At 58.9% G+C, this 11504-nt stretch overlaps 1 protein-coding gene across 1 annotated transcript in view; it reads left to right on the top strand.

The window, feature by feature from the left end:
* The first annotated feature begins 532 nt into the window (after nucleotides 1-532).
* LOC309598991 (receptor-type tyrosine-protein phosphatase V-like) overlaps nucleotides 533-11504 on the top strand; it is a 35873-nt gene continuing 24901 nt past the window's right edge. Inside the window, exons 1-9 of the mRNA XM_082330039.1 lie at nucleotides 533-1052; nucleotides 2150-2213; nucleotides 4617-4883; nucleotides 5960-6229; nucleotides 6805-7071; nucleotides 8535-8807; nucleotides 9436-9696; nucleotides 10261-10533; nucleotides 11004-11273. Coding sequence (XP_082186165.1) covers nucleotides 987-1052; nucleotides 2150-2213; nucleotides 4617-4883; nucleotides 5960-6229; nucleotides 6805-7071; nucleotides 8535-8807; nucleotides 9436-9696; nucleotides 10261-10533; nucleotides 11004-11273 — 2011 coding nt within the window. The 5' untranslated portion in view covers nucleotides 533-986. The remainder of the gene's footprint in view (nucleotides 1053-2149; nucleotides 2214-4616; nucleotides 4884-5959; nucleotides 6230-6804; nucleotides 7072-8534; nucleotides 8808-9435; nucleotides 9697-10260; nucleotides 10534-11003; nucleotides 11274-11504) is intronic.

The following is an 11504-nucleotide window of genomic DNA, read 5'->3' as shown; positions in this document are numbered from 1 at the left end:
CATGGCAGCACCGCGTACAACTCCGACAACCCACGAGCAGACAGGGCACAGCTCAGACCCAGCCAACCCCTCAAATGGGCAAAGCGCGGTCCAGGTATCTTTGCACCCATGGGATGCAGCACACAGGAACCTCTCACAGTGTGTACGCCCTCACCCCCAGCTCCAATCTGCCTGCCCCTGTGCCATGAGCATCATGCAGAGGCACACGTCTCCCTCCTCACCCAGCATGACCAAACCTCCCATTCCCCATCAGCACCCCATGCAGAAATTCATGCATACAGAGCTAAAGGGTGCACAAACGTGCTGGGCACAGAGACAGCCGCAAGGTGCACAGCACCCTGGATCCGCACTCCTGCCAGTGCTCCCTCCAGCATCCGAGCCCAGCTGCCGGAGGCTGCGGTTGCCCTCCCTCCCCTTGCTGGGGGCTGGTTTGGGCACTCCCTTCCAGCTCAGAGCCGCCATCTGTCCTGTCCTGTCTCCTCCCCTCTCCTCCCCTCTCAGCACCAACTCCCACAACTCTGCAGAACTCCTTCTGATGGCCAGACCGGGCTCCAGCCGTGCAGAGACCGAGCCACAGCGAGAGCCCCCCCTCCAAGCCCCCCGGCAAGCAGCTCCCTGGCCGCCGCACACACTGGCTCACACAAGGACAGCTGCAGAGTCACCGCAGAGGGACACAGATCCGCGGGAACAATAGCAAATGCACACAGCGAGAGGCACACACACACTGGACTTTTCCCAGCCCGGAGGCGCGCTCTGCTCCTGCCCAAGGACAGCTGGCAGGGCTGGTGTGCAACACGCTGGTGTGCAACGCGCTGGCATGCAACGCCCGTCCCCACTGATGTCATCCTCTCACCCGCGCTCGGAAAGCATGTGGGGACGCAGCCCCTCGCTGCCATGGGAGAAGGGGCTGGCTGGGGACAGCCACTGCTAAGAAGCTACCCCCCCCCAACTTGTCATCCCTCTAATCTGCAGCCACCCTGGTCCCAATGAGACCACCGCTGCTGCCGCTGCTTGTCCTGTGGGTGCCACAGCTCCTGGGAACCCTGGCAGAGGTAAGCCCTTGTCTCTTCAACCCCCCATTTGTCCATGCAGGCTCTTGGCTCCAAGCTCTCTGGCAGCAAGGGGCTTTGCATAGTCCTACCCCGCTGAGGAATGACGGCATATTTCTGGGCTGCCTCTCCAGCCATGCAGCTGCACCAAATTAGCGACGTTTGCAATTACGAGCTGGCTCTTTCCTCCACTTTCCTCCCCCCTCTCCATGCCCTCTCGCCCCAGCGCTTGGGATCAGAGTGTGTTACTGCTGCCATGGCTGCACAGCTCCTCGCCCCAGGAATTGGCTGGCTGCTATTCCCAGGGGTCTGGAGCCCCTTCGCTCCCCTCTGCACACATGCTCCCAAAAGCACCGCAGTCGGTGGGGGAGCCAGAAATGAGTCAGCCAGCAGAGCCAAGGGGGAAATAACTAAAGAAAGATGATTGCTCCTCTGTGGCTTGTTGCGGGACAGGGAGTGGGCAGAGATATTTCCTTTAATGTGGAGGGAACTAGCCTCAACCTAAGCAGGGCACACCCTGCTCGCGAGCAGACTGTGGGGAGTCGGGTGTCCCGCGAGCATGCTCAGCACCCACTGCAGCGTGGAGGGTGCTGGATGCTCTGGAGCTCTCAGGCCAAGCCCTCGCTTTGCAGCCTGTGGGGGACGGCAGCTGGACTGAGGTCTAGGGTCCCTCCATCCTCTCCCCCTGTGATAGTGGGAAGGGGGTAGTGCCTGTAGAGGGAATGAGATTGCCAGGGCCTGTCCAGAGCTCCCTCCCTCCCCAGATCTTCCCCTTGTGCCCTGGCTGTTTTGGTGGGATGTTTTCCCCTGTGGGCATGGCCTCATGTTGGTCTGCAGTCCCAGGACCCATGCAAAAGGCCAGGGCAGCCCGCAAGCTACATCTGCTGAGTCTGTCTCCCTGCCTTCGTTAGGGGAGGGCAATGTGAGCAGTGGGCTCTCCTGCGAAGAGGGGTCAAAGCCCCCAGATGCCATGGCTGCATGGGACCTGTGCCTGGCCAGCCTGACCCCTGGCCTGGCACAAGGCATCTCTCCCAGGCGTTGATCTCAGCTCAGACCACCTCATCTTTCCCCTCTCTCACTTGACACCTTCAATCCCCCAGGGCGAGGGATGCAACCGGACAGCACAGGCAGGGTTGGAGGGACAGGATGCACCCAGTGATAGAGGTAAGTCAAAGCAAAGAAGTCCCCAGGATGTGGAGGGTGGTCTTGGTGCCCAGGAGCTGTGAGATGAGCAGATGTGCTGGGGCAGGACTCTTGGAGTTGAGCAGCTTTGTAAATACTCTGCTTTAGACTTACCGCAGGCTGCAGGTCGTGGCCAGGGAAGGGGAAGGCGTCAGCCCCATCCTCTTCCAGCAACCAGCTTTATGGGGGGCAATGTGAGAGATGGACAAGGCTCCAAGCTGTCTCCTTCCCACACAGCATCAATCGGGCTCAGCAGCAGCACAGCCATAGGTGCCCTGCATGGAGCCTCTGCAGTTGGCTGGGCAGGATCATGCTCCATGGGGCAGCCCCACGGCTGTGTTGAGCTGGCTGAGGAGCAGCACAGCCACACTTGCCCAGCAGCCAGCAAGTGCTGCCGCGTGCTTGGAGCCAGCGCGGTGCCCACACAGCGCTGGCCCGTGCCACTGAGAACTCTCCCAGATGATCTGCAGGCACCAGTCAGAGCATGGGGTGTACCTGGATGTGGCTGTCTGTGATGTGGTTAGTGGAGCTTATCTCTGGGGATGTGAGCAGTGTTGTGATCATGGCCCTCGGGGCTGCAGGATTAGTATTAGAGGTGCAGAAGATGATTGCCAAGTGACAGATGGAGGCAGGCGATGCAGTCTATTGGATACCCGAGAAAAGCAGGCAAACATGGGTGGAGAACTCATACCTTCATGAGATAAGAAGGAGCCTGCAGTGAAAAAACATCCCTTCTTGAACTTCGCACAGGGCACAATCCTGCTGGCTGTCTTCAGGAGGAGATTAACCATGCCCTGTGCTCCGCAAGCTGCTGCGGCTGGGTCTCTGCTGACAGCAAGGGGACCCCCGGGCAGCTGGCCCAGGTGTAGAGACCTGACGCATGGACACCCAGCTACATTCAGATAACCCTTCCCGAGCAGTCTGTTCCTAACTCTGCACTTGAACTGCTCAGGGATGGCACTGAGAAGGCCTTTCCCAGGGGATTACATGCTCGTCTTTTGTGTCCATCTAGCTTCCCCGATTCCCTTTGCACCCATCTGCTGAGTGAAGCTCGCAGGTTCCAAACCACGGCACTGCATGAAACAGAAGTTGCATGTAGTTCTGATGCTGTCCAGCTTTGTGGTAAGGCCACAGACAACACCTGAGCAGTCCCCTGCCCCTGGGGCTCACCCCACATTGCTCCTCTTCTGCTGGGTGAAGGCAGCCCCCGGGCACACCTCTGGGGCAATAGCTGTGCTTGTTTAAAGCTTTCTTGCCATGCCAGAACACCTGTAAGCCTGTTACAAAATGTTGTATGTCATAAATTTTAAGTGCTAATTATTACACAAATGTCTTATTAGCACTAGAGCTGTTCTGGTGTTTCCCAAAGGCTGAAAGCAACAGAGAGCTCGTGGCTCACAGCAAGGCTGGGGATGGGGAGGGCACAACGATCTGCTAGCGGAGGCATGGGGAGGCAGAGATGGAGCCTGCAAGAGTCACGTTGCCAGCTTGGTCCCAACAGACAGACTCTGTCTGGCCCCTGTTTGTGTAGGTGGTTCCCGAGCAACTCTAAGGGCAGGGATTCAATAGCAGTTTTGGCCACTGACCCACCAATTAGGCAAAGCCCCGTATGCCACTTCCTTGTCCCCAGACGCTCTCCATCTGGATGCCACAGCACCGGCCCTGCAGCCGCAGCGTGCTGACCTTGCTGCTGCAGCAAGGCCCAGGCAGGGACACACCTCAGCAGGGCGTTGTGCAAATCTGTCCCCACATTTCCTCCACGTACGCAGCGTCCTGCTCTTCCCATGTCATCTCTGCACCGGGCAGGACAGTGGGGAGTCAGTGCCTGGATCCCTCCAAAGCAGCCTTTACCCTCTCCTCTGTCAGAGCCCACACAGAGACAGAGACTATTGCAGGGAGCATGTTGGCCCCACTGCCCTACCCAACCTGCTCCCTCACTGGCCATTGTCTTGCTTCTGCAAGGTGGACCCAGAGCCCTTCAATATCTTTCTGGGGGCTCAAACCAACCGAGGTGGTGAGTAATGGATCATACCCAGCCAGGGCAACTTTTCTGCCATAAACCGTGGCTGTCTGGACAAAACATGTGATGGCCTGAAGCCTTCTGCTCTTTCTCCAATGGAAGAGATGTTGCATGCTTAGAAGCATCTCTTTCACGTGGTGCCTTTGACCCCAGTCCATGGGGATTTCTGAACCTTCTTGTGTTTTCCAAAGGCTGTTGAGAGCCTTTGCGGTCAGAGGGCCTGACCACGGTGGGGCAGTGCCCATGGTGATGGCCCAGGCCAAGGTGTGCAGTGAGGGCGGGTGGGCTGGCGAGCCTGGTCCTGCAGGCTGGCCACCCACCAGCACCACAGATCCCTGCTGAGGGTTTTGGCTTTGCCTCTGCAGGGACCCTCCTGAACCTCAGCGTGAGTGACCATGGCCGGTCGGACTCCCTCCTTCTGTCCTGGGATGAGCCAGAGGGGGGTGCTGAGGGATATTCGCTCACCCTCTCCTCCCTGGAGTCGGGCACACCACTGCAGAATGGATCTGCTGGACCCAACATCACCAGCTTCTGGTTCCATGGGCTGACCCCTGGTATGCGCTATGAGATTGAGGTGACAGCCACACTTGCCTGCATGGAGACCACCAGCCAGACAGTCATGGCACAGACAAGTAAGGGGTTCCCCAGGGACTGCAGAGTCAAAGGGTCTGAGTGTTCCTACCAATGATCGTCACACTGCTTTGGAGGGTGTGAAGTACAGGTCTGTGCAGAGTCTTGCGAGTCCATGGCGAGGTTGGGTCTTTCCTCACTTCCACAAGGATTAGGGTCCTTCCCTGGTCCCCAGAGCCCCAGGGGTCATTCCCTCATCCATGTGGAAGGAGGGTCCTGCCCCCGCACCTCGCATGAGAAGGGTTCAGGCTATAGCTTCTGGAATAATATAGCTAATGATGGACCGACCTATGATGGGGACTGCAGAGAGCTGAGGAGTGGAAAAAGTCATGCCTGGAGGTCTAGAAAGAACTACAAGGAAGTAGCATCTGCTCCATGATTTTGGTACATCTCTGTCAATCGCTGGCTCACCCACCAAGCCTTGCTCTGCACCCTCCCTGATGCCAAGGCCTGAGGGAAGGGGGCAGGGTTGGTGAGCCCGAAGCTCAGGTGAGGATGGCAGCCCTTGCCTGCATGTCTCCAGAAGGTCCTTGGGTAAATCAGTGCAGGGGAAGGTGGAAAACCTTCCAAGGTTTCCAAAACCTCCAAAAAAGGAGAGTAGAGCTGGAGGGAGAGGGTTGGCCAGCAGAAGGGATGGTGTCAGACAGCTGTGGTGGCTGCAGGGAGCAGGGGCTAGTGCTCAGGTGAAGGCAGGTGGCAGGACCCACAGGGTCAGCAGGAAGAGAGGACCTGGCAGCAGGGGAGCTCACAGGTAAGCGCTGATGGCTTCACCTTTCTCAGTGCGCACCTGGTGTGTTGTCCCTGACCGAGCCTCCCTGCCCAGTTCAGAGTGACTGTACAGAGACTGATCCAAAGGGGATGGTGCACAACCTGGAGAGACTGGGGGGCTGGCACAACCTGGGAGACTGGGGGGCTGGCAGGGAGGTGATGGGGCTGTGCTTGGGGGCTTGGGTCCTGTGGAGCTGGCAGACAGGACCTCACCAGGTGAAGGCACTGTCCCACTGGCCCTTGAGCAACCTGGCAGGTCAGGCATCGCCAGGCAACCAGCCAAGCCCCATCTGTGCCATGTCTGATGCAGGTCCTTCACCTGTCCGCAACCTGAGCCTGAGCAGCAGCAGGAGCTCTGCTGTGCTGCATGCCTCCTGGGTGCACGCCCGTGGGCAGCGAGATGGCTACCACCTTGCCCTCTACCACAGCGACTCCCAGACGCTTGTGAGAAATGCGTCCGTCCTGCCAAACGCCTCCACGTTCCTGTTTGACGAGTTGCTGGCTGGCAGTGAGTACGCCTTGAAGGTCAGCACGCTGGCTGGATCCAGCCAGGCGAGCACCAGTATCCACCAATGGACAGGTAGGGAGCAATGGGTGTGCCTGCCCAAGAGGGAAGGGATGGGAGAAAGGGTTTGGCAGGAGGGGTGCAGCACACTGGGCTGGCTGGGCTGGCGAAGAGGGGGAGGAGGTCTCCAGGCTTGGGATGGGGAGTTTGTGTAGGATGGGGAACAGCTGGGAGTTTTTCACATCCCTGCTGTGAGCCCAGTGTGCTTGGCCAAGGGGACAACCTCGCACCTCAGTCCTGCCTTGCAGAACCCGCAGCTTGGGTTTGTGTGCTCCATGTCCCCATGGGAGAAGGGCAATCTGGGGATCCTGGCAAAAGGCCTTGGCTGGTGGGAGCTGCAGAAATGTTGTATTACCCGGGCTGCCACCGCCTCTGCCCTACAGCCTGACAGAATGTGACAGTATGGAGGGACGTCAAGAGCCCCTCAGCTCTCCTGGGAGACATGGGGAAGACATCCCTCAGCAGAGCCCTGCCAGACCTTCAGCCCTCATGCCAGCATAGAGAGCTGGAGGGGCGTAGGAGATGGGGAAAGGGTCCAGGGAGCCCCAGCCCCAGTGCTGAACCTCGCTGCCTCCTGCTTTTCCCCTCAGCTCCCTCCATCCCCACCCAGCTGAGGCTCAGCCCAGGCTCCAGCACCAGCCTCGTCGCCTCCTGGGCAGGCGCTGGGGGGGCTGCCTGGCTGCACCTTGCGCTCCACAACCTCCTCACCCAGACCGTGACCATGACCCTGTCAGCCAGGAGGGGCCTGACCAGCTACACCTTCCAGCATCTCCACCCTGGCACCCAGTACTGGCTGGGGCTGAGCGCCATGGCAGGGCCCTACACTGTGGGGGGGCCCAATGCCACCGCTTGGACATGTGAGTATGATGGCCAGGGATGGGGGAGGACCTCGGTGACCCTGGCTTTCTCCCTGCCTCTGGTCCAGCCTCTGAATCCAAAGGTCTTCTGCCAGAGCCGTGGGTGCAGAGGGCAATTCTTCTCCTTGGACCTGGTCAAAAGCCGCTCCAGGACCCGCCTCTGGGGCACTGCACTAGTGGGGCCAGTGAGTTCCCCCTCAGTGAATTCCCAGTGCTGGCCTGCTTCTCCCTGGGATGCACTGGGATCAGCCTGTGGCCTCTCCCTGAGGAGGATGGAAGGGCAGCAGATCCCACTGGTGTGTGGTGCAGCAGGGGCCGGGCTCTTACGTGCTTCAGGGCTGTCCAAGGGCAGCAGAGAAAACAGGGGGCAGGAGGATATTGGTATGAACTGGAGGTTTCTGGAGGGAAATCGATCTTTGGTCCCCTTTGATTGCTGTCAAGGGTATATTTTGGTAGCACCTGATAACCTTATCCTGGTGGATGTCCCTAATGCGCCAGGTGCTGTGCAAATACAGCCAAGGAAGCCAGCCTCTGGCAGGTCAAGAAACTGAGGGTAGCCCTCCTGAACCCCAGATAGCTGCACCATTCAACCCAGCTACCTCCACCTCCTGGCCTCAGGCTGACAAGGGCCCCGAGAGCAAGTGACTTCCACGACTACAGTCCTGGTTTGCTGCCAACACTGTGTCCGTAGCACTTTGAACAGTTCTGGCCCCAGACTCTCTCTCCCAGATGTTCCCAGGATAACCAGGTGGAAAACAGAGAGGGCAAGCCTAGCCTCCTGGACAGACTCATGCAGAATGCCAAGAAAGCATTGACCCTCTCTGGTGAGGAGCAACAAATTATGGAGGTGCCAAGCTACAAACTCAGGGCTGTTGTGGCTGGTGACTCCTCCAGGCCCTGGGCAGAGACACTGGTCAGGCATATGCTGGAAGGAGCCGGTTGCCACCAGGTGACAAGTCTCCAGCTCTTTCCTGCTCTGCCTGCTGGTCCAGGAAGCTGGAGTCTGCTCACTGCTGGCTCTGCAGCTGGGATTTTGGAAGACCTCCACACCCCCAGCTGGTTTATTTCTGCTGTGGAGTGAGTCTGGCTTGATCCCTGCCATTGCCAGTCTGCAGCTCTAACCTACCCGACTGAACAGCCGTCCCCAGTGCCAGATGCATGAGCCAGGGGCGTCTGGCCAGGAGTTCTGTCCAGGCCAGTTCCTGGGAATATCAGCAAGCTCATGATGGGACACGAATGGAGAGGAGGGGGAGTTTTAGGAATTTCCCAGCAGGGCTGCCAGCTTTGTCTGGGCTCTGCTAGACTGGGAATGATTGCGCTGGGGAATGGAGACAGCGCAGTCTGAAAGGATGTCTGAGGCTGGAGGTAACCCTGCAGATAAGGAAGCAGGGAACGAGACTCAGGTGTGTATGGGGTCCAGAGCACCCCATAATCCTGATGCACACATTCTCATTCCCTTCCAGACCCCCTGAGCCCTGGCAATGTCACCCTGAGCAGCGCAGAGGAGCAAAGCTCCTTGCAGGCTTGCTGGAGCACCCCAGCGGGAGAGAGGGACTTCTACCTGGTGACACTGCAGGAGGGAGAGGATGGTGCTCCGACAAGGAACATCTCCGTTGGCGGAGACAACAGTCATGTCACCTTCCACGGGCTGAGCCCCGGGAAGCAATACTCTGTCCAGGTGACAGCGGTAGCTGGGCCTTACCGGGCATCAGCCCGCAGCACAGCAGCCTGGACACGTAAGCAGAATCCTTTCAAGGCCATTTCTGCTGCCTGATGGAGGGGCTGATGCCCTGAGGGAGGCTGGCGGGATGGGGAGGGGGATTGTGGCAGGGGCAGAGATGCTGTGCAGTGGCACCTGGTCTCAAGAGCAGGCTGTGGGTCAGAGCGGCAAAATCTGCTGCCCCACAGTTCCTTGTGAGGGTGCACTCCGAGGTCCTTGGCAGATTCATGCCAGGTAGTCAGGCATGAATCAAGACCAGATCCTACCCAGTAACCTTTGGCCTCAGTGTTTGGCAGGCTTCAAGACATCTTCCCCTCCCTCTGCTCACAGCAGCTGGTTTGGTCGGTAGCAAAGCACCACCAGTCCCCCCAGAGCATCATCTCCCTGTGCCCAGTCCCTGCTGTGCAGCCACAGTTGGTGCTGTCCCTGAGCTGCCACCCCAGGAAGGAAACACTGGAGCCTTAAAGGGTGTGGGGAGGCACTCACCCATCCCCTGGCACTGGGAGAAGTCAAAGGCTCTCCCTGCAGCCCTGGCTGCCCAAGTTTGGTGGGGAGACCGCTGCAGAGTGTCATGAGAGCAGTCTGGCTGCCTGATGCACTGCCCCACACAGTGACGTGCATGATCCCGTCCTTGTCACTTGCAGAGCCGCTAGCACCATCTGGTGTGAGTCTGTCCAGCCAGGGGAGCCCCTACAGCCTACTGGCCAGCTGGGAGGAGGCAGTGGGAGAGGGCTACGTGCTGGCCTTCAGCCCCATGGAGCACCCTGTGAAGAACAGCTCGCTGCTTAGAGGTGTCACCAACTTCACTTATGAGGGCCTTCGCCCTGGGACCCTCTACACCTTTGAGGTCAGCACCGTGGCTGGCCCCTACACATCCACACCCCGGCGCATCACCAACTGGACATGTGAGTGCCGCAGCCCTCATTGCAGCCAGCCCTGGGGTTCCTGCTGGGTCCTGCCCTTCCCCATGATGTTGTGCCTCAGGGCATGTGGTAGCACAGGTCTTCTGTAGCTTCATGCGATAAAAGGGCAAAAGGCTCAGGAGGAAAGCAGAGGTGCTGCTGGATGTGCCTGGCCCTGGTCTGTATCCCAATTGCCCAGCACAAGGGTCAGCAGAGCCCAGTGCCCTCCTCCACCCCCAGGCAGCCCTCCTGTGGCACCACTCAGGCTGCATCTGCCCTGAACCACCTCTCCACGGCCCTGGTCCAGACCATCCCACCCACCACCTCCTCCAGCACCAGAGCACTCCTCTCTTACCGTGCCAGTTTGAAGTGTATCCTGGCCCAGTCCCTGCCAAACTGGGTGTCAGCAGGGGTGACAGTGGCCTGCTCAGAGCCCGTGGGTGGCCGGAGCACCTGGATGTGGGCTTTCCCAGGGAAGGGGCTCCAGCCCCAGCACATTTGGGTTGCACTTCTGCCAGTTGACCGCAGTCTGGGTGCAGCTGTGACTCTAGACTTTACCTTTCCTAGATCCTTTGCCCCCGGAGCAGCTGACCCTCAGCAATCAGGGCCACAGCACCTCTCTGCAAGCCTCCTGGAGAGCAGCTCCCACTGGCAGCACCGGCTACACAGGCATGCTCTGGGAAACCAAGTCCCAGGAGCAGGTCAGGAACATGACTGTGGGGAACAACTGGACAAATGTCACCTTTGAGGATCTGGTCCCCGGGCGACAGTATACACTGGAGATGGCTGCTATGGCTGGACCTTACAGATCCCCTGTGCGATCAGCCACAGACTGGACATGTGAGTGTGTTACCCCTACCTCACCCCTACTGCAAATTGCAACCATGGCCTGACCAACGAGAGCAGAAAGCTCATGGCATGGAAGCAAGGCAGAGTGTGGACCATGTCTGGGGAGCAGGGGGAACCAGGGACAGGGATGCATAGACAGACAAAGAGTGGAAGGACAACCAGAGCCATATTCAGCCAGGTTGGAAGTACAAGGGTCTTCAGTGCAGGAGAAATCCATCACTGAACGGAAAATATTTCCAAATGTCACCCAGCAGGAAAGGTGGGGACCTGCTCCTGTGTTTGTTGTGGAGCAGAAGCTCAGGCTGTTCTGGGTTTGATATGCCAGGGCTGATTTCTGACCTGAGCCCACCAGGGACAAGTGGTGGAGGGTGCCCAGGACAAGTGCATGCAGGCCCCCACTCCACACCGCGGCAGCTCCGCCATGGCTGCATCTCGCTACCTGGATGTCTCTTCTCTCTCAGACCCCCTGGCGCCGGCCGGCGTGACCCTGACCAACACCCGACGCCCGCTGGGACTCTCTGCCTTCTGGGACAAGGCTGCTGGTGATGTGGATCAGTTCCACCTCCAGCTCTACAGCAAGAGCCATCCAGCGCAGAGGAACATCTCAGTGGGGCCAGACACCCACAACTTCACGTTCCTGGGGTTATCCCCTGGCATTCAGTACTTCCTGAAGGTGACTGTCCTCGCTGGCCCATACAGATCCTCGTCACACTTTGCCACTGAGTGGACATGTGAGTGAGAAGTGTCCCCTGCCTCTGGCAGGGACAGGGCATCCTGGCACTGCCTGCAAGACTGGCAGTGACATGGATGTGTCCAGGCGGAGGGAGGGCTCTGGTGAGACCTGCACGCTCCCTGCCCCTGGGAATCGGAGCATGTGACATGAGTTAGGTGCTGTGTACCAGCTTCTGGGCCCCAAAAGACCCTTTTCCCCAGCTCAAGCTTTCCTCAGTCAAGCTGAACCT

This window comes from Platalea leucorodia (genome assembly GCF_965183815.1).
Source record: "Platalea leucorodia genome assembly, chromosome: 19".
NCBI lineage: Eukaryota > Metazoa > Chordata > Aves > Pelecaniformes > Threskiornithidae > Platalea > Platalea leucorodia.
The sequence above is the reverse complement of the archived record's forward strand: the minus strand, read 5'-3'. Positions and strand labels throughout refer to the sequence as shown.